Below are 19,699 nucleotides of genomic sequence, written 5' to 3' on the forward strand. Positions count from 1 at the left end.
AATGCACTGAAAATATTTTTTTGCAAACTAATTCTCACGTACCAAAAAGTAGCAACCTTTAGATTAATTAAAGGCTAACACATTTTTTTTATTTATTTATACCAGACACTGGATTATATTATTCACGTTATGTATGAAATGTCAATATGTATATTATAGGTGTCTCAACTTGTAATGAAGCATCTAAACTGTAGTCGTTTTACGCAAAAAGGATAAATGAGCATTTTAGGGCTAACGACTTAACATTTGACAGGCAAAATGATCACTTTTTACTCATATGTAACATTCACCATTCTGCTATTTGTTGAACATCCATATGGCATTTATTTTTTAAACGAGCATAAATACACCATTGCATTGCTGGGTTCCTTTTGAATTTAAATTGTCAAATAAAAACATGAGGAAATTCGGCTGTAGGTGCTTCCTTCAGTTGAAAGTATATGGAGTTATAACACCTTTTTCTTGTTGACTGTACTTCGATTACTCTTTCGATTGAATTATATCGAAAAAAAAACATTTTTTGAATTGAGATGTCTTTTTATGCAAACGATATCACAGTATCAAAGGAAAAAATGGGATTGAATGAAATTTTTAATACTTTTCAGTTCTAAAATAAAATTTTAATAGAATATTAGTATTTTTTTAAGTATATATTTTATTTGAAGTTTTTGTGATTATATGGTGTATGTATAATACAAAATTGTATCGTATGTACAAAGTAATAAATACTTAAAAAAAATACTTATATATAGTTACTCTTTAAAAATTAATAAGTAGGTATCTTAAAATATATTGAATTGAACGCTATCTCAAAAAATGGAAAGTAAAAAAGAAACTTAGTGAAAAGTAACTAGAAAAAAATACGAATACTAACTTAGTTATAAATCAATACAAAGATGTGTAATTCACGACAATTTATAGAAATAAGGAAGAGCTAGTAGTAAATGTGTTCTCGTATATTCTTGCATTACGGTGTTGTTTACGAAAAATATCAAGCGAGTATAAGTGCAAATTATAAAATTTCGAATTTTACGTTCAATTAAGTACTAAACTAAAATGCAAATGAATACAATCAATACTTCTGCTGCGGACATGGAATTATTCTGAATTTCGGTGAAATTGTGACGGATGTTCAGTGAAACTAAATTTGTATGCAGATATTCATATATATTTACGTGAACTTAAATTGCTGCAATTTAAAAATATCCAATATTTTCTACTATTAATCCATGATAATAACAAAAGTAATACAAAGTAATTTTAGGCAGTAAAAATAAAATATTATTTTCGATTTTTTTATTAGGTTACATTGAATAAATTAAAATATTAACCAACTACAGAGGTAGACATAGAGTGTAGAATATTACACTAATCTGTCTTTGCATACAATCTTTGCCTCTTCCACATTCATGCATCTTCTCGTACATACATTTCGACTCTTGACGTATGTGAAATTCTTGATAATGCCAAGTATTCCTCGGTCTTACTCTGCTTCTGTTACTATCATTTCTTCATCTTTATTTTTTTACTATCCTTTCTGCACTCATTCATGTTTCATTATAAATGATTCTTTTAATGTTATATAATACCATTTTCAAAGTAACCGAACAAATCGACTATTAACTTGTATGTAGAATAAAATAACAACTATGTAATTGTTTCCACGTGAATTTTATTTGATCAGCAACCGGATTTCGTTGTAACCGACATCATCAGTCTGATGATGTCTGTTACGATGAAATCCAGTTGCTGGTAAAATAAAATTAATGTGGAAAAAATTACATAGTTGTTATTTTATTATATAAAATGCTGCTCCACCAAGAAATGTCAGTACAAAACATAAAACTTGTACTTACGTAGTTTTATTTTATTTTTATTTTTCGGTAAAAGAATTAACTGACCTTCAATAAATTCGTACACAAGCTTTCACGAGTACAAATATGCAACTCTGAGTATTCCAATCATTGCTGCTTTTCTTATTCACCTCATCTTTGTTTATAGTACGTTGTAGTACTCATAAATTTCCCTTATCATCCTCGCATTGATAAGTATGGTATATCATACTCGATCTTCAAGACTGCTCTCCCAAAATAATTGTCGTAATTGGAAACCCTAATTTGGTAAAGTTTGAGTAAGCAAATAAAATCATCGCCATTAAAAAAGAATTAGACATAAGATAACCAAGTATTCTCAAGTCGATCGAAATTAATAATTCTTCAATACACTTCACAACGACTTTTTCTGCAAAATATCACAACATTACACCAGTATATATTGTTAATTAACTATTAAAATGCGTTTGACATTGCTGAGACTCTTATTAATATTTTCTTAACGCATATTTTTGTGACTGACTGCACATGTGCGAGTCAAGTACGTGTCGAGTAATGTACTCAAGTTGTACTCAACAAATATGCGTTGTATTTGAATATATCTGTGTATATTAGCGTTCAATAATGAATATCGTGATAGAACCTTCATACCGTAAATACTAGAACTGGTGTAGGCTTTATACATTGCTATATACAAGTAGGTAGGCAAAAGTCTATAGCTCACGGGAATTCTCAGCATTCACGATCATTTCTTGCGATGATCTTCAAAGCAGGGTTGCCAACATTAAATAAACAAATAAATGTTTATTTTTATAACACATTATCACCTTATTTGGTCAACATAAAATATAGTATGTGATATAAATTGCCAAATTTTACTTTTTTTTAAGTTCCTTTTTTGTAGTTTTCATTATTTTATCATTATTTTTATATTTAAAAAAAAATTGCATTTTTTTTACATTTAAAAGCCTAACAATGAGTTATCAAGTGGTTTGAGTGATCACCTTTTACACTAATGCCCTTATTCTGCTTACATTTCCAACATCCATAAAATTTGATTTTTCAATGCATTTTTTTATCTCCAAACACTTTTTCACGTGTAATCTAATTAGGTATTTTCAATGTTTTTTAGTTACTCATTCAAAGAGTTCTTATTTTCCAATATTAACAATATATTTGTATTTATTTGTTGAACTTCTTAAATAATATTTTTCGGAAGCAATAACTTCTATTAAAATAATAAAAAGACTTGTGTTATTGATCTTAGTTTGAACTTTATACAGCTGTTTAAAATTGGCTGATGGCGGTTGTAAATGTGTGAGTTTAAACGAACAAAAATATGGATGTACTCAAAATATTACTAAGATAAATGATATGGCTGAGGAACATCGGGAACTATGTAGTCGAGTCTCAACGTAAAGCAGTTATTTCAGGATTTTTTTATTTGATCTATTTTTAGTTGCAAATTTACAAAAAAATGTGGCAACCCTAAAAATTGTATTCTCTTAGCTTTCCTCTCTCACCTTTACGGGTCATAGCATCACACACAAAGGAAAACCTTTGATTGCCGAACTGTCACATGTAATAATAAACACGGGCACATACAAAATAATACTCTCAAAGGTAAACACATAAAAGCTAAAATAAAAAATAAAAATTACTTTTAAACATTCATTTCAAAATTTAGATTCAAGAAATTTCGAACATTTTAGATTTTGCATGATTTCCGTAATTTTACTTTTTTGCGTTTTTAAGATATTATTTATAATTTGCAAGAACCCTTTCAACTGATTTCTAGAGTTTCATAAATAGATTCGGCAGTCACTTTGTGGAAAAAATATTTTCATTTTTAATTAATGTTTTACTTATTAAATACCACTTTTTCTTAAAATCTACTATGACACGTGTTTCATTACGTTTCGCATCATTTTCAGTGTTTGAAAATGATGTGAAATGCATCGTAACACGTGTCACAGTGATTTTAACAAAAAGTGGTATTTACCAAGTAAAACATTAATTAAAAATGATTTCTAGAGAACAACTTAGTATCACATTTTTTTACACGAATGTTAGTAGTGTAATATAACCACTCACCAAAATTTTTGTGAACCAGTTTCGAGACGTACCCATCTCTTCGTCAGGACAATCACTACAACGGCATGCAAACAATACTACGTCACTACCATAGCACTATTCACACACACCTATAACTACAAAAAGTATTTTCGATGTTTGATCAACCCGAGGACTGACTTGCACTAACTATTGCAGAAAAATATGCTCTAAAGGTCTGACATACACTAAGGATATTAGTCAAAAAAAGGTTGGTCTAACTATTAAAAAACATTAATAAATAATTTTTAAGTAACAATTTAACCTAAGTCTTATTTAAAATATAAATTACAAAAAAAAGTGTAACACACAATATCGTTCTATCGATAGGTTTTTCATAGTTTTGTATTAAAGTAATATTATACACCAAAAAATCTCATTTGGAAAAGAAAGATGAGGATATGAGGTATCAAATATGAGGTCAATTTAAAAAATAAGTCATATTCTACATGAATCGTGATTAAATAGAAAAAAAATTACTGGTTTTAATTTTGTAAAACGGTAATTTTACAAAATCTCCAAAAATATGTTAAAAGAAGAAAAAATATTTTATGTTTAGTTTTTTGCTAAACCAGTATGTATGTGTTTATTTTTATTTTTTTATAAATCATTAAAAATAAATATTTATGCACACATATTTTCAATTATACTATTTGTAATTATATTATATTATTAATTATATTATTTTAAATTAAATATATTCCAACTGAGATTGTGTGAATTAGATTCACATTCAAATATTTCATCCAATTATTGCGATCTTGATTTTAAAATAATTAATATTTGTTAAATATTTGCTTTGGAAAAATCTGAATGCAACTTTTTTTAAAAAAACACGCACAAGTGCTAGAAAAGATAATGATATAAACAAACGCTATTGACCTACCTTACAAAAAGGTTGACTGCATCTCATATCTCTCACGGGTCTATTCCCCTTTCTCTCTCTCTCATCATACATGCAGCGAAACTGTTACAGAGCCTACATCTTATTTCGCCAAACCTCAAATCGACCACGCTTAAGTATAAATATTCCCCAGAACCACCTCGTCCGACAGTCTTATTCAAGTCTCGCTCCAACGATCACCCTCCGATAGAGCCTCCCGCGAAAGTAAATCCACGGCCGTGAATAAGCTTCCGCTAAACACTTGTGATTATTGCCGGGAGTTAAACGGTCGCGTCTGCTGCTAGGAACTAAACATCAACGCGCGATCGCAACCCGATTTCAGCAACAACTGAAAAAATGTATCGGAAAATGTTGTTAAGGGCGGCGTGCTTAGCGTTCATGCTCATAGCCACTTCCGCTGAAGTATCCGAGGACACCACATCCGCTGGCTTCAGGACAGTTTTAAGGGTGTACGATGAGTGCCACAAGTCAGTTGGAGGATTCACCCCGTGCCTCAAGAAGAAAGCCATCAACTTTATCGACAGGCTTTCGAAGATCGAAAAGCTGCCTATTGGGGAAGGTCTCTATGTTGTTAAATCGTCTGAAATGGACGTGAAGGCTGTTACGGACAACGAACTTGAAAGCTCTCTGCCGAGAGGACTGGAGGAGAGGGACGAAGCTCTCAGTAGCATGTTGATGAACAGGATCATCGCTTTCTTCAATTCGAGGACCATTCAAATAAATTTCCCAAAGATGAATTCGGAAGAACTAGGACGCGGTTTAGAAGAAGGTACTTTATATGTTTAAATTTATTGTTAATATAAGCACATTAATGTGTACATAATAATCAAGATTATTTTAAAAACACCTTTTCACATGGAATTTTACTCAATTTGGAATATTTCAGTACTACATTTTAGAAAAAACATAAAACATTTTGCAGATTCCTAACAATTTTAAAAAATATTTATTTTCTATTTACCCATGATTTAAATATTATTATTACATTTTTAACAAAATACCCAAAAACAATATCATCTTACAAACAAAATTTACATAAATATTTATTTTTAATTTATTAATTAAGGTAATTTAATTCAAATTGATGAAACCTTTTAACTTTATTTACATTTTTTTCATAGTCAAAATAAATTAATAACATAATATTGAAAAATTGATTAATTAAAAATTCACATATTTATCCCTTTAATGGTGTTTTATAGGTCGTGGAAAGATGAAGAAAATGATGGGAATGATGGGAATGGGATTCGCAATGAAGATGGCCGCCATGGTGCCTATGGCTATTGCCGGTCTCTTTATGTTAGCAGGAAAGGCTCTTATCACCGCTAAGGTAAGATAAGCATCACTTTAAAATCTTACTAATGTTAGTCAAAAATATTTTAACTCAACAAATCACATAATTTAACATTGTTGATTACAAAGGGGGTTGTTGATCAAAGGGGGTTAAAAATTGTTTTTGATAGGCTAGCCTGATAATCATATTCACGCGATTACCAACCACTAAAACACATACTCGTATGATCCCCTATGCGCCTTCGGGTATAGATAAGGTTGTCATTCAAATATGAAGAGCATTTTTTGTATAATGGTGAAATATTAACGAGTTTACTACGTGGTATAAATAATTCGACATTAATTTGAAACATTTATTATTAATGAATTGGACATTTTGACACTATTTGTCTATAAAGTCAACAAGAAGTTAATTATAATGATATTTTTAAAATAAATCAAATTAATGTTTCAATTATTTAGACTATTCAATTAAAACGATCATTTCCTTATGTGATCAATTCCCAGTAAAAGTGAGTATCTTGGACGAAGGACTACATTACTTTTATGAAATTAACGATGTATTTTCCAATTTTCTTCAATTTTATGATTTTTTCTATGTACCAACGGGTACAGACCATCGATTTTATAAACCTTTTTTTTACAAAATTTACTAAACTTACAAATCACAACTATGACAATAAATCTAAAACAAATAAAAAAATAGGAAAAACGAAGATTGAAAATATTCATGGATTATTCGAGATGCATTCAACTGTAACTAACGTTGCTCTAGCACTTTGAATCCTTATCGTTTTACCTTTTGATATATTTCCGGTATTAATATTATATATACTAAATGATTTATACTCTACTTACCTAACTATTCAAGTGAATCAGTACAATGCAAGCATGCATCATACAGTAATACTTAATTATAAATAACTGTAAATTTATAAACACAGTTTAACTCTTTCATTTGCGATGAAATCAAGTACAAATGATAATAAGATTTCAATGCCTATCAGGCATATTCTAAACGTGATTATAGTGAAGTTGATCGTCTAGATAAAAAATATACATACATATAAGTTTTTGAAAAAACTGGAAGGAACACAACATTTCTTTAAACATTTAAAGAGGTAAAATTATTGTTTATTAAAATAAATACAAGATTTTTTATCTTTAATATTTATTTAAAATTAATATTGATGAGTACATCTAGGACCCTTGAATTATTTTTAAATCAAGAGAAATGTTTGTGTTTTTTTTTACTAATACAAATATTTCAATTTCATACTATTTCTGTGAGCCTAAGCAGCTCATTGTTGGAAATATTGTATGTATCAAATTGTGGTAGAGAAGGTTTGAACCCAGAAACTCTGACTTAAGAGTCCGCGACACTAACCACGGGACCACGAACCAACAAATGCTATAAGTTTGTTCAGATTAGGGTCGAAGTAGAAAATCATAAACGTATTTCTCACTGTGTGAAATATCAATACTGTTTTTCCTCATCCAGAAAAAAATCTTTGTCGTATTACAATCATTCAAAATTTTCTTTTTTACTTTTAAACAGCCTTTTCTCAAAACATGAAACATTTGAATAAAAGATTTTATATTTTAATTTCTCTATTTAATGATTACCAATTAAAAGGAAAAGCTATTGACAAAAAGTTAAACCATTCCCTTTCATAAACTCATTCAGGTCACTTATTAAAAATCAATCATAAGATACACACAAAAATATTTAAATGAATTACTGAGAGTGAAAAGAGGTACTTTTCGTTTGTTACTGGACCCCTTTCAAGTTAAAGAAGATGTATTGAAATTAGCCCAGATAACTTTCTTTCAATTTGTAAAGCTTTAGCTTGAGAACCGATACGGAGATCAATTCAAAACAAAAATATGGCTTTACGTTCTCAAAGGCTCTAATTTACTTTCATTAGAGAATTGAACACTCTGTATTGATCTGTTTCCAAAATGATCCATATTATTTCACACATATTAGTATTTTTAAACGTTAAAGAAGAAAGAATTACCAAGAATTTTATGAATTAAAAATATTTTCAACATTTTTCTTTTATATAATTTTTTGACATTTCATCAAAGATAAAGCTGAATATGGAAGTCTGGGCGTTTACGGGGCTGACGACCGTCAGAGGCTGGTTTAAGTGATCAATTTACACACCAATTCTACCCATTATTGACAACCACACTACTCAAATTCTTGGAAGTTCTATTTATATGAACCAATTTTCAAACATTGTTCTTGAATCACTAGAACTTCGCTAGAGACATCTATTGGTGAGATGAAAAGAAGCTTTTTATTGAGCAGAAACTCTTTATAACTTGAAATGGAATTTAAATTACTCCATTTTTCCTTTATTTTTAAAACGGAGTATAATCTTTGATACGTCATATTATTTATTACAAATGATTTTAATACGTTCTGTTATTTTATTAGGTTAAACATTTATGGAGTTTTACAATTGAATGCACCTACTTAGTTTTTTTTCAATTCCATACTTTTTATTAGTTTGTCATGTTAAAAAAATTTGGAAAAGATTTCCATATCTAGACAAAGAATTGTTTTAAAAAACACAAATTAAAAATTAATCAATATCTAAAAAAATTATTGATTGGATTAATGTTATATTCATATATCTAAATTAAAATATATCTATAATCTATAACGGTACGATACAATTACATTATAAATATAATAACCCCATTTCATTGGAGTTCCACAAAGCTAAGAGCAATCATTAATTTCCGATGTGGTACTTACTGTATGTACATTCGTGTGAAAAAAGGCTAATCACTGGGTACTGCCTATGACCTAGTACTAATGAGGCTTCGCATAAAATATATGACGTGGAAAATACTCATAAAAAGTCTTTATAGTTATCCACATAAAATTATTTACCTCTTAACCGCTTCCACGCAAGAGAAGCAGAGGTAAAAGAACGAAACACTCCTCTGTCATTGCACACATTTTTCTCCTCTTCTTATACATACCCGCCGATTATTCTGACTCCTAACCTTACTACTTTAAATATTTGAAATACTTGGTCAAGTTTTTCTCGGTGTTCTTCTGCTCCTATTTGCAACTACATTTGACTCATATTTTTTACGGTTATTAACTCGCTCATTCGATCCATAAGTCAAAACTATCTCAGCACACTTTTTATTTATTTTATCAATAATGCTTATCCCAGATTTGCATTTTTACTTATTTCACTATTCGAATATCTATCATACATCGTTTTGCTGCACATTTGTCTGAGGTATGGCATAAATATGAATTTGAAGAATTCATATCTTTACAACATTTCTGGTTTGTCCAAAAACTTATTCACAAATCTGGATTATCTCCAATTGCTAGTTATTTTTTCATTTTTTTTATATTTTATTTTACTATTAGTAGTGTGGTCGTCAATCATGTGTAGAATTGGTGAATGTTTCACGAGCATAAATGGATCACTAAAAACAGACTACGACGGTTGTAAGCCCTGTAAATGCTCAGACTTCCTTATTCTTCTTCGTCTATTTTGAGATGTCAAAAAACAATACATATTTGTCAATTGTTCAGAAATCATAAGAAAACGTTTTTAAATATCGCGATTCAAAATTTTTAAACGCATACGCAACCATCTAAATATAATTTGACAAGGTCTGATTCAGCCAAATTTCAATAACATCGATCAGAAAAATATTTTTAAAATGCAAACGTCTATAATTACTTTGATGTTTTATATTACACATCATGAATGTATATTATTAATCATATCGGTACTAATGGAAATTGGCGTATGTGTAATTGTGCGTCTAAAGCTACATATGATGTGTGAAGCAATTACGTCGTATTATATTATGTGGGAGAAGTTATAACATTGTAAGAGCTACTGTTATACTAAATTAGTATACCAGTGTGCCAAATGGATATATTGCATGACATACATGCATTATGTTCTAAACTTGATGTTTTCCATGTGGCGTTTACTAGTTCATGAATATTTTGGGACATTCTTTTATTCGAATTTTACAACACATATAGCTCACTCCTTTCAAGAACGTCATAAATCAAAATACTTGATTTTTCAGGAGAACGTTTATATAGTTTAAAAATATAATACAATGTTTTAAAAATAAATATCAAGACACTTATTGAACTTTTTACTGTACAACAGGTCTTTTTAGGTAAAACTTGAAGGTTTTTCCTCCATTTGAAAAATATTTAGTATATTTAAAAAAAAAAAATTCAACAATACCCTTTCTTCAAAATGTAAAAACAACACTTTCTGCCCTGTAGCGAGTAAATATTAAGTTAAAAATATGCCTCTTTTGCTGGGATATAGACCATTTTATGAGAATTCTGAAAACATGCATAACTTAAAATTGTCAATTTTTGATTTATGACGTTCTTGAAAGAAGTGAGCGATATGTTACAACAACTTCATCGGTATGAGATTGAGATTAATTTGAAACTAAGGCTGGAATTCCATGTGAAATTTAAACGTTTAACTGTGTTATTTGGATAACGTCAACTATTGGACTTAAATATTTTGCGTGGGCATTTTATATTTAGTAATTTTCATTGTAAATTAAAGTTTGATAAAAAATGTTAATAGTAGAACAAAATATATATTTTTTTAAAATAACCAGCAACGATTCTATTTTAGATGCTTGTCTGAAGGTAGAAAAAAAAGAATAGGGAAGGTAAATGTGAAAAATAAATCACAAACATAGAACAATTGAAAATAAATCTTTCTTGAATTCATTTTGCATTTCTTGAATCGAACCCGCGACGCCAGTTTCGCAGTCGAGCGTCTACCCAACTACGCCACGGCGCCTGCCATAAATGTGTTTGTTTTTCACTTAGTTTGACTTTGTCTGTATAAAACGACACAACTATTAGATTTTTTTTTCAATGTAAATATGCATATGATTAGTTTCGAAAGAAAACTGCAAATACTCTGTGTTTCAAAAATATTTGTTATAATTGATACCAAATAGATTGTATTTTTTGAATTTATATATTTTATAAAAAAAAATACATAACGATAAAAGCAAACGAAGTTTCTACAGCTTTGGTGTCAATATTTTTTAATCCTTTTTTTTAACAAAATAAAATTTAGTTATTGCAAATAAGTATGCTTTCGTTCAACCAATATGTGATAACGAAATATAGAAAATAACGAAATAAGATGAAAGCAGTGTGAAATAAAAAAATTAAAAACATATACATATATATATATATATATATATATATATATATATATATATATATATGTTTATATATATATATATATTTATATATATATATATATATATATATATATATATATATATATATATATATATATATATATATATATATATATATATATATATATATATATACATATATATATATATATATATATATATATATATATATATATATATATATATATATATATATATATATATATATATATATATAAATATATACATATATATATTTATATATATATATATATATATATATATATATATATATATATGTATATATAAATTATATTTTATTACGTTATTAGTACCAAGTATTGAAAAGCATGTTAAAAAACGTTTTAACCTTTTTCTTGTAACCTTTTAATAAAACATGTTGCGGAGTTAATATGTTTACTACTTTTTCTAGTCTTTTTCAAATATATTAAAGGGCTGTGATCTCAAAATTAAGAACTATCCCTTTAAGAAATACTTTATCCTAATACTTGGAATTTGTTTATTACTTTTATAATGTGTTTTTTTTTTAAACAAGCTGTAACCCATAACGCACTGCTGTGGTTTAGTTCAAATCCAACGTTTAATCAAAATTTCAATGCAATTGGTGTATAAATTTATGTGATTTAAGAAAATGGACAATTATGTTTTTTTCATATAGAGATATTATGGAAAAAATTATCCAACTTAAAAGAAATACGGTAAAAACTAATCGAAAAAAGCTTCAATTATGACCTTAATAAGAATGACCTGATTTTTACAATCGAGTCAGGTTTTTTTTTTATTTTGTGTATATTTTTTTGCAAGTAACTTATTTTAATTATGATTATTAGTACTTATTACCTGCATAATTTTAGACGTGAATAATCCCAGACACGAATTTAGGTAAGTGATTAATGTTATTTTAAGCTTTATAAGACGTCTTCATATAACCGAATATTGCGATGGCCAACTGGGTTTATATGAGATAAAAGGCTTTTTTTTTATCAATGCAATATAATATTATGTACAACATTTTGAGTGTGTCCAAATACTTGTTCACAAATCTGGATTTTCTCCAATTATAGGAGTTATTTCTCATAATATCTCATCTTTGACGAGATGTCAAAAAATAATATGATAAATAACTCTTGTAACTGGAGATAATCTAGATTTGGAATGAAAATGGTATTTTATGGCGTTTCTCATGTATGTGATTATAAACCAGGATTCGGACCTCGCAAACTAATAAAAGAGTTTCTGCTCAATAAAAAGCTTATTTTCGTCTCACCAATAGATGTCTCAAGTGAAGTTCTAGTGATTCAAGAACAAGGTATCATAATTGGTTCATATATATAGAGCTTCCAAGAATTATAGTAGTGTGGTTGTCAATAATGGGTAGAATTGGTGAATGTTACTCGTGGGTAAACGAGTAACATTCACCAAGCTTATTTTTATCACTATATAATGATAAAAACAAGCTTGTAGTCCAAAAAATCCATTTATCATAACAAACAAATACTTCGATACGAGTATAAAAATTTGACCCATCAGTATTTGACACCATTTTGTACAAACGTTAAAAAAATTGTACTTGTGATGGAGATACACAAAAATACTGTGGTAAAAAAAATAACCTCTTGACATTCAAAACGCGCCATTCACGTACCAAGTTCCGCCTTTAAAATCTAATCAATGTCCGCCATTTCATTGCCAAGGTAGATCGAGGATCATATGGACAAAATATTCGTGTTAGGTGATACACAAAATGGCCCGGGGCTTATTTGAATAGAAGTTTAAAGGTCCCACGCTGTCAATCCGTGCTTATTTTTATATATGATGACCCTCGAAGCTTTTCTTACTTTCTCCAGTCACGACTTAGAGCAATCAGTATGATGTTCAGTTATTAGTAATTTGATCCAATCATTTGTGATTTAGCACTACCTCATGAACGAGGTCATAACTGCAGGTCAATTATACTTAAATTTGGGAAAAATACACCTTAATAAGGTACATTGTTTTTCTCATTAACGTGTTAAGCTTTATCCATTGAAAAAACTTAGAAATTTTTTAAAAATTGTTTTTTTTTTATGAATTTATGGAACAAGATTCATATACCTTAATGAATAAAAATATTTACTTTTATACATTACAATATACCCAATACAAATATAGAATTTTGTTAGTAATAAATAAAGCATTTATTTATTGACTTGGCGTTTAATTTGTAGAATTCCATTTTAATTTATGTATTAATTTTAAATCAACATTCGTTTGATAATGCCCTAACAAGGCGAAACAATTGTCACAATATAATTTTTTATGTGTTTTTTGTTAATAAAATACAACTTAGTAGACTCAAAAAATCTGTGTTTGATTTAAAATTAATACATAAAATAAATAAAGCGTTAATTTTTATTATATTTACATAATAAAAGTAAAATGTCCACAATAAAAGATGAAAACAGAAGAAGAAAAAGAACCAGAAAAACTTGGGATGATCGACTTTTTCATATAAGTGAAAGTTGTCAGGTCAGGTAACTTGGAAAATTAGGAAAAATGGACAATATATCTTAATTTGGAGCATATTACGAAACATTTTAGGTGAAATTTATGGTTAAAATTTAGTGAATTCAATTGAAAACAAATACAAATATGTATTTAGTTATCGTTGTAAACTTTTATCCCTTTAGTGTAATTCGAGTGAAAGTTCTACACTTTTCCCTCATTTTCAACGTCACCAGGGCGTAACTTAAAAATTTATACTAACCTTCACATCCGGTGTTTGATAATGATGCGGAATGCATCGAAACACGTGTCACAATAGATTTCAACATTTAGTAAACTTCACCTACCGAGTACGGACCTAATTATTTGTTAATTTATTATGTTCGAGTCCTACATTAAAAATTAAAAAAAAAACATATTAAAAATATAGTATCAAAAATAGAAAATAAAACAGTAAATTTAGGCATTTAACTAAAAAAATAATTAAAAACGTTATCTAGAATGTTGTTCGTTGTTGAACCACATTACCTAAAGTAATCACTCACATCTCACCAATAGATGTCTCTTGTGAAGTTCTAGTGATTCAAGGTTTCTAAATTGGTTCATATATATATAGAACTTCCAAGAATTTGAGTAGTGTGGTTGTCAATAATGGGTAGAATTGGTGAATGTTACACGTGTGTAAAGTGATCACTTAAACCAGCCTATGACGGTCGTCAGCCCCGTTAATGCCCAGACTTTCATATTCTTCTTCATCTTTGATGTGATGTTAAAAAATAAAAAGATAAAATTAAATAAAAAAATGTTACCTAAAGTAATTCCCATTTGTGTTAAAAGAATTTAAAAGTCTATTAAATATTCTAGTCATATAGGAAATTAAAATTCGTATAAACATTTTACCGTTATATCCATATTAATGGAATGTTTACTTACGCTTATAACACAAATTGAATAAGTTTTACCCAGTAAAACTTACATCATTGCTTCTCTGTTGCTGAATATATATATTTTTAAAAAACTCCAATTATGTGTATTTGGTTGGCACAGTACGCGACAAAACTTGAGTGTTTTTTTTAGGTTAAACAAACGCTAAACAAATTTATATTGTTCTCTTGACCACGACATTCCTAAACCGCAATTTTTAATTAACAATTTAGATTTCTACGAATGAATCAATTTGGATTGTTCTTCCTGCAATTTGTGTTTATTTATTTGACTAGTCTAGTTTTAGATGTCGATACTACTTTTTGCTTTTTTTAGTAAATATTTTATGGTAAAAAGAACTAAACTTCAACAAGCATAGTTCGACGTTGATTTACCTAAATTATTAAATTATTGCTCGCCTTCATAACAAATAGAGCAGTTCATTTATATGATAGTAAATAAATTATTTTATTAATTTAAGTTAAATATTGTCCGCTTTTGTAGTGTAATAGTTAACCTGGTTGGCTACCAAGCCAGAAGTCTCGGTTTTGATTCCCAGGGGGGTTACAAAAAGGACAATACACTTTTACATTTATTCAACATCACTTTTGACTCATACTTGTAGCTGAAAACAGATCACCTTACCTTTATGTAATTAGTGATCAAGATAAAACTGAGTCGATACGATGTAGTGCCTTATGCATTATTGGGTGTGGATGAGGGCTAGAAGGAATAACGTATTTAGGGCTAGAAGGAATATGTAAACTTATGATATTTAATTCAAATTTATTCTTAAATTTTTATTAATATCAGATATTACACGAGTACTTGGATACACACGTATATTTTAAATAAACTACTCACCGTTTTCTGCCCTTAATAGTGTATAGAGGATTTTATTTTATCGATGCAGTAACGTGATCAGTTCTATGCTCCCTGTATTAGTTGTTCCCTTTAGTTACCAGGGTGATATGAAATAAATAGAGAAAATACTTAAAATTTATTTTGACCCCCCTGAAATCGAACTAAAGACATCGAGCACGGTAGCCAAACGGGCATTTAAATTAATTAGATTCACGCTGAAACTTGCAAAAAAATTAAGGAAATGTTCACTTTGTCTTCACTCTTTCCGAACAGTGACTTGGTACTACAGTGGGACCACTATCATCCAAGATATAAGTCTTCTTTCTTTGCCACATTAGCTTTATACTTTACCTTATACTCGTAATGCAGTAAGTATTGTTTTTATTCATCTATCCTCAGGAAATGACTAAGAGCTTAATAATAATAATAAAACCCTTATCCGCACCCAAATGGTGCATAGGGCACTGCGTCATATAACGCAGTGTTATCTTGATCGTTTTTACACATGAAGGAAAGGTGATCAGCCCTCCGCTTCAGGTACCAGTCTAGGGTAATATTGAATAAATATTACAGTGGAAAATCACTTATATTTATTTGAACCCCCCTGAGAATCGAACCCGGGACCTACAGAACGTTAACCGAGCGTGCTGACCATTACACTACGGAGGCAGACAAAAGAGCTTAAGCTTTTTTTAATTAATGTTTTACTTCGTAAATACCACATTTTCTTAAAATCTACTGTGACACGTGTTTCGATGCATTCCGCATCATTTTCAAACACCGTGTGTAAAGCTAATTTAAAATTTTAGAGTTGGGTCCTTAGGACTTTGAAGGTTGAAGAGGGGGTAGTAGCTGTTTCTTATTTTTATTTATTAATTAAATTTAATTTTTTTATTATTTCTTATCAGTGGAAACATAGACAATAGGGGGGGCTTTTGTTTTTGTCATTTTGTTAATTATGGGTTTATTGTTATTTATATTTTTATGAATTTCTTTTGTTTCATAATGTTGCAGTTTATGGCTTTTCGTATTAATTATTTTTAGGATTTCCACGTTATTATGTTTAAATTTGTGATCATTATCTAATAAATGGTTAGCGAATTCCAAAAAACTATTATTTCTCAAACATAATTCATGTTCCCTGATTCTTGTTTTGAATTTTGTGGAGGTCATACCAATATACGAACTTCTAAAGTTTTCTTTTCTAAATAGTGTCCATCAGTTCTTTTCTTACCCATGCGTCGAAATATCTTCGTTAAATATTTCCTGAACCCAAAATATTTCAGCAATTCTTGTATAACACCACATTTAGAATCTTCTAATATTTTATGCTAGCTTGGGTGAGGGTCCAGTTTTCGATGCCATGGTACAATTCTCATGCGCAGATTGAGGTTGAAGTTTCTATAACTAAGGAGGTCAACTTCAAATAATAAGTAATTTCTCGCCATCTCCATCCTGATTTTGATCTCTTGGGAATAATCGCACTCGTTACTAAGCCAACAGCCCAGATATTTACATTAACTTACCTTTTTTAGTATTAACTATCTGCTCTCATATTTAAAAGCATAACTGACTATTGTTTAATTTTACTGAGAATCATAAATTAATTTACTTTTTAAAACTTTATAAAATTAATTAACTTTGTTTTCACCACTTTTTTATTTATACAATTCAACTTACTGGTTTCGACAAAACCTTGTCATTATCAGGGTTTATTTTAAATTAAAAACATTAAAATATTCCTAAATGTTATTTTTTTCAAATTATAACACTTAGGATTTTTATGGAGTGTGTGGAAGTTTTTGGTGAGAGTATTTTAATGTTTTTGATTTAAACTAAACCCTGATGATGACAAGGTATTGTCGAAACCAGTAGGTTGAATTGTATTAGTAAAAAAAGTGGTGAAAACAAAGTTAATTATTTTATAAAGTTTATAAAATGTGCCACAAAGTATCTGCGGAAAACATTCAAGAAACTTGTACTTATTTTTAAATATTCACACACTAGTATATTATAGGGATGTTAAGATTCAAAATATAACAAACCTTTATACATTGCAAAATTTAAACACATACATATTATTATTCTAACTCTTATCCGCACCCAATTGTACATAGGGCACTGCTCGTTCAGAAACAGTGTAATTTTGATCCTTAAATGTATTAGCAAAAGGTTGTCAGCCCTGCGCTTTAGATGCAGTGCCCTATGCACATATTACCCTTAGTGCAGGGTTATTTGTGCATAGGGCACTGCATCGTTAAAAAACAGTGCAATCTTTATCTTAAAATAAATTAAAGAAAGGTTATCAGTCCTGTACTTTATATAAGAAAAAAATATTTCAACTTAACATAATAAATATTTTCATCATACCGTACGGGACCTTTAGTACGGTATGATGAAAACATCTGTAGTTTTCGAAACCAGTGTGTAATGAAATAAAACTTCACTTTTTATTAAAAATTTACTTAGTAAATACGACTTTTAATATAATAAAGAGTGGTATTTACTAAGTAAAACTTAAATTTAAAATAGGTAGATTTTACCACAAAGTGACTGCCGAATCAATAAATGAAATAAAATTAAATAAGTGGTATTGTGCAAAAGTAAAATTTTTCAAATAATCAACCCGTCATTCCACAAAATTAATTAATTCCACAAATATTATTTTTTGACATCTCATCAAAGATGAAGAAGAATATGGAAGTCTGGGCATTGACGGGGCTGACGACCGTCATAGGCTGGTTTAAATGATTACTTTACACACATGTAACATTCACCAATTCTACCCATTATTGATAACCACACTACTCAAATTCTTGGAAGTTCTTAAATATATAAACCAATTTAGAAACCTTGTTCTTGAAACCTGTGACGGTCGTCAGCCCCGCAAATGCCCAGACTTCCATATTCTTCTTCATTTTTGATGAGATGTCAAAAAATAATATGAAAATAACTCCTGTAATTGGAGATAATCCAGATTCTGTGAACAAGTATTTGGACACACTTAAAATGTTGTAAATTCCCCAAATCATCATTTTTTTCTTTCCTTGCAGATCGCTCTCTTGCTTTCCGGTATCATCGCCATCAAGAAGCTGATCGCGCAGAAGAACCAGCATGAGTCCCATGGATGGAGTTCAGGGGGTGGTGGCGGCTCGGGGGGTTGGGACAGAAGGAGTATCGCCCAGGCCGATGCACAGAAACTTGCCTACAGCTCGTACCTGCCTAAATAGAAACCTAGCTTTAAAACGATATAGATTTAGTAGTAACCTAGCGTAAGGTTGAGAAACGCGTGATGATTCCATACTACTTATATAAAACTCCTCGTTCACTTTTTAAGTGACTATTTCAGTTATCCTGAAATCTTTTTCAGTTTTTATATTCGAGAATCAAATAGATGATTGAGAGAAAAAATAACCAGGTATAAGATCGAGATTTTTACTATTTATATTTTTTTTGCATTTATATTTCTGATAGTTTAAAAAACTATTTTTTCAGAAATACATTAACATACGACGGTTTTACGGACAGTTAGAAAAAAATCCCGAACAGTTTCAAATATTTTTCATACATAAGAAAACAACACAATATATAAACAACTACTTACGTTTATTATCATGAAATGGTGCGTAGGGCACTACATCATATAGGCGCAGTGTTATTTTGATCGTTTCTCACATGAAAGCAAGATGCTTAGCCCTGCGCTTCAGGAACCAGTCCAGGGTTATATATATTAGAGTGTAAAATCACTAATATTTATTTCCACCCCCACCTCTTTGGGAAACAAACCGGGACCTCCATTACGGTAGCCAAGCGTGCTGACCATTACACCACGTAGGCAGATATAATAGTATATGTGTATAGAGTACTCTATCAAATTAATGCGTTTACAAATTTCCCAAGTTTTATATGAAGCAAAGATGGTCAGTTCTGAACTACAGGGTAATATCAAATAAATATTTATAGGTATCTCAGCTTGGAATGAAACATCTATCGTTCCTCTTAATATGAATGAAGATGGAAGTCTGAACATCCTTAG

At 29.4% G+C, this 19,699-nt stretch overlaps 1 protein-coding gene across 1 annotated transcript; it reads left to right on the top strand.

Annotated features, from left to right (window-relative positions):
- The first annotated feature begins 5,196 nt into the window (after positions 1–5,196).
- Positions 5,197–18,893, top strand: Osi12 (DUF1676 domain-containing protein Osi12). Its single transcript, XM_088258721.1, has 3 exons — positions 5,197–5,617; positions 6,051–6,178; positions 18,717–18,893. The coding sequence occupies exons 1-3, from the start codon at positions 5,197–5,199 to the stop codon at positions 18,891–18,893; spliced, it is 726 nt and encodes a 241-aa protein (XP_088114847.1).
- Positions 18,894–19,699: the final 806 nt, after the last annotated feature.

Source organism: Brachycentrus maculatus, unplaced genomic scaffold (genome assembly GCF_059751285.1).
Source record: "Brachycentrus maculatus isolate JH-2025_06_01 unplaced genomic scaffold, ASM5975128v1 h1tg000102l, whole genome shotgun sequence".
NCBI lineage: Eukaryota > Metazoa > Arthropoda > Insecta > Trichoptera > Brachycentridae > Brachycentrus > Brachycentrus maculatus.

Excerpts from the sequence above, each read along its gene's own strand:
- Osi12 (XM_088258721.1), top strand. The coding sequence starts at position 5,197 with ATGTTGTTAAGGGCGGCGTGCTTAGCGTTCATGCTCATAGCCACTTCC. Across the intron at positions 5,618-6,050 it reads AGGACGCGGTTTAGAAGAAG|GTCGTGGAAAGATGAAGAAA; the intron begins GTACTTTATATG and ends GGTGTTTTATAG. Across the intron at positions 6,179-18,716 it reads AGGCTCTTATCACCGCTAAG|ATCGCTCTCTTGCTTTCCGG; the intron begins GTAAGATAAGCA and ends CTTTCCTTGCAG.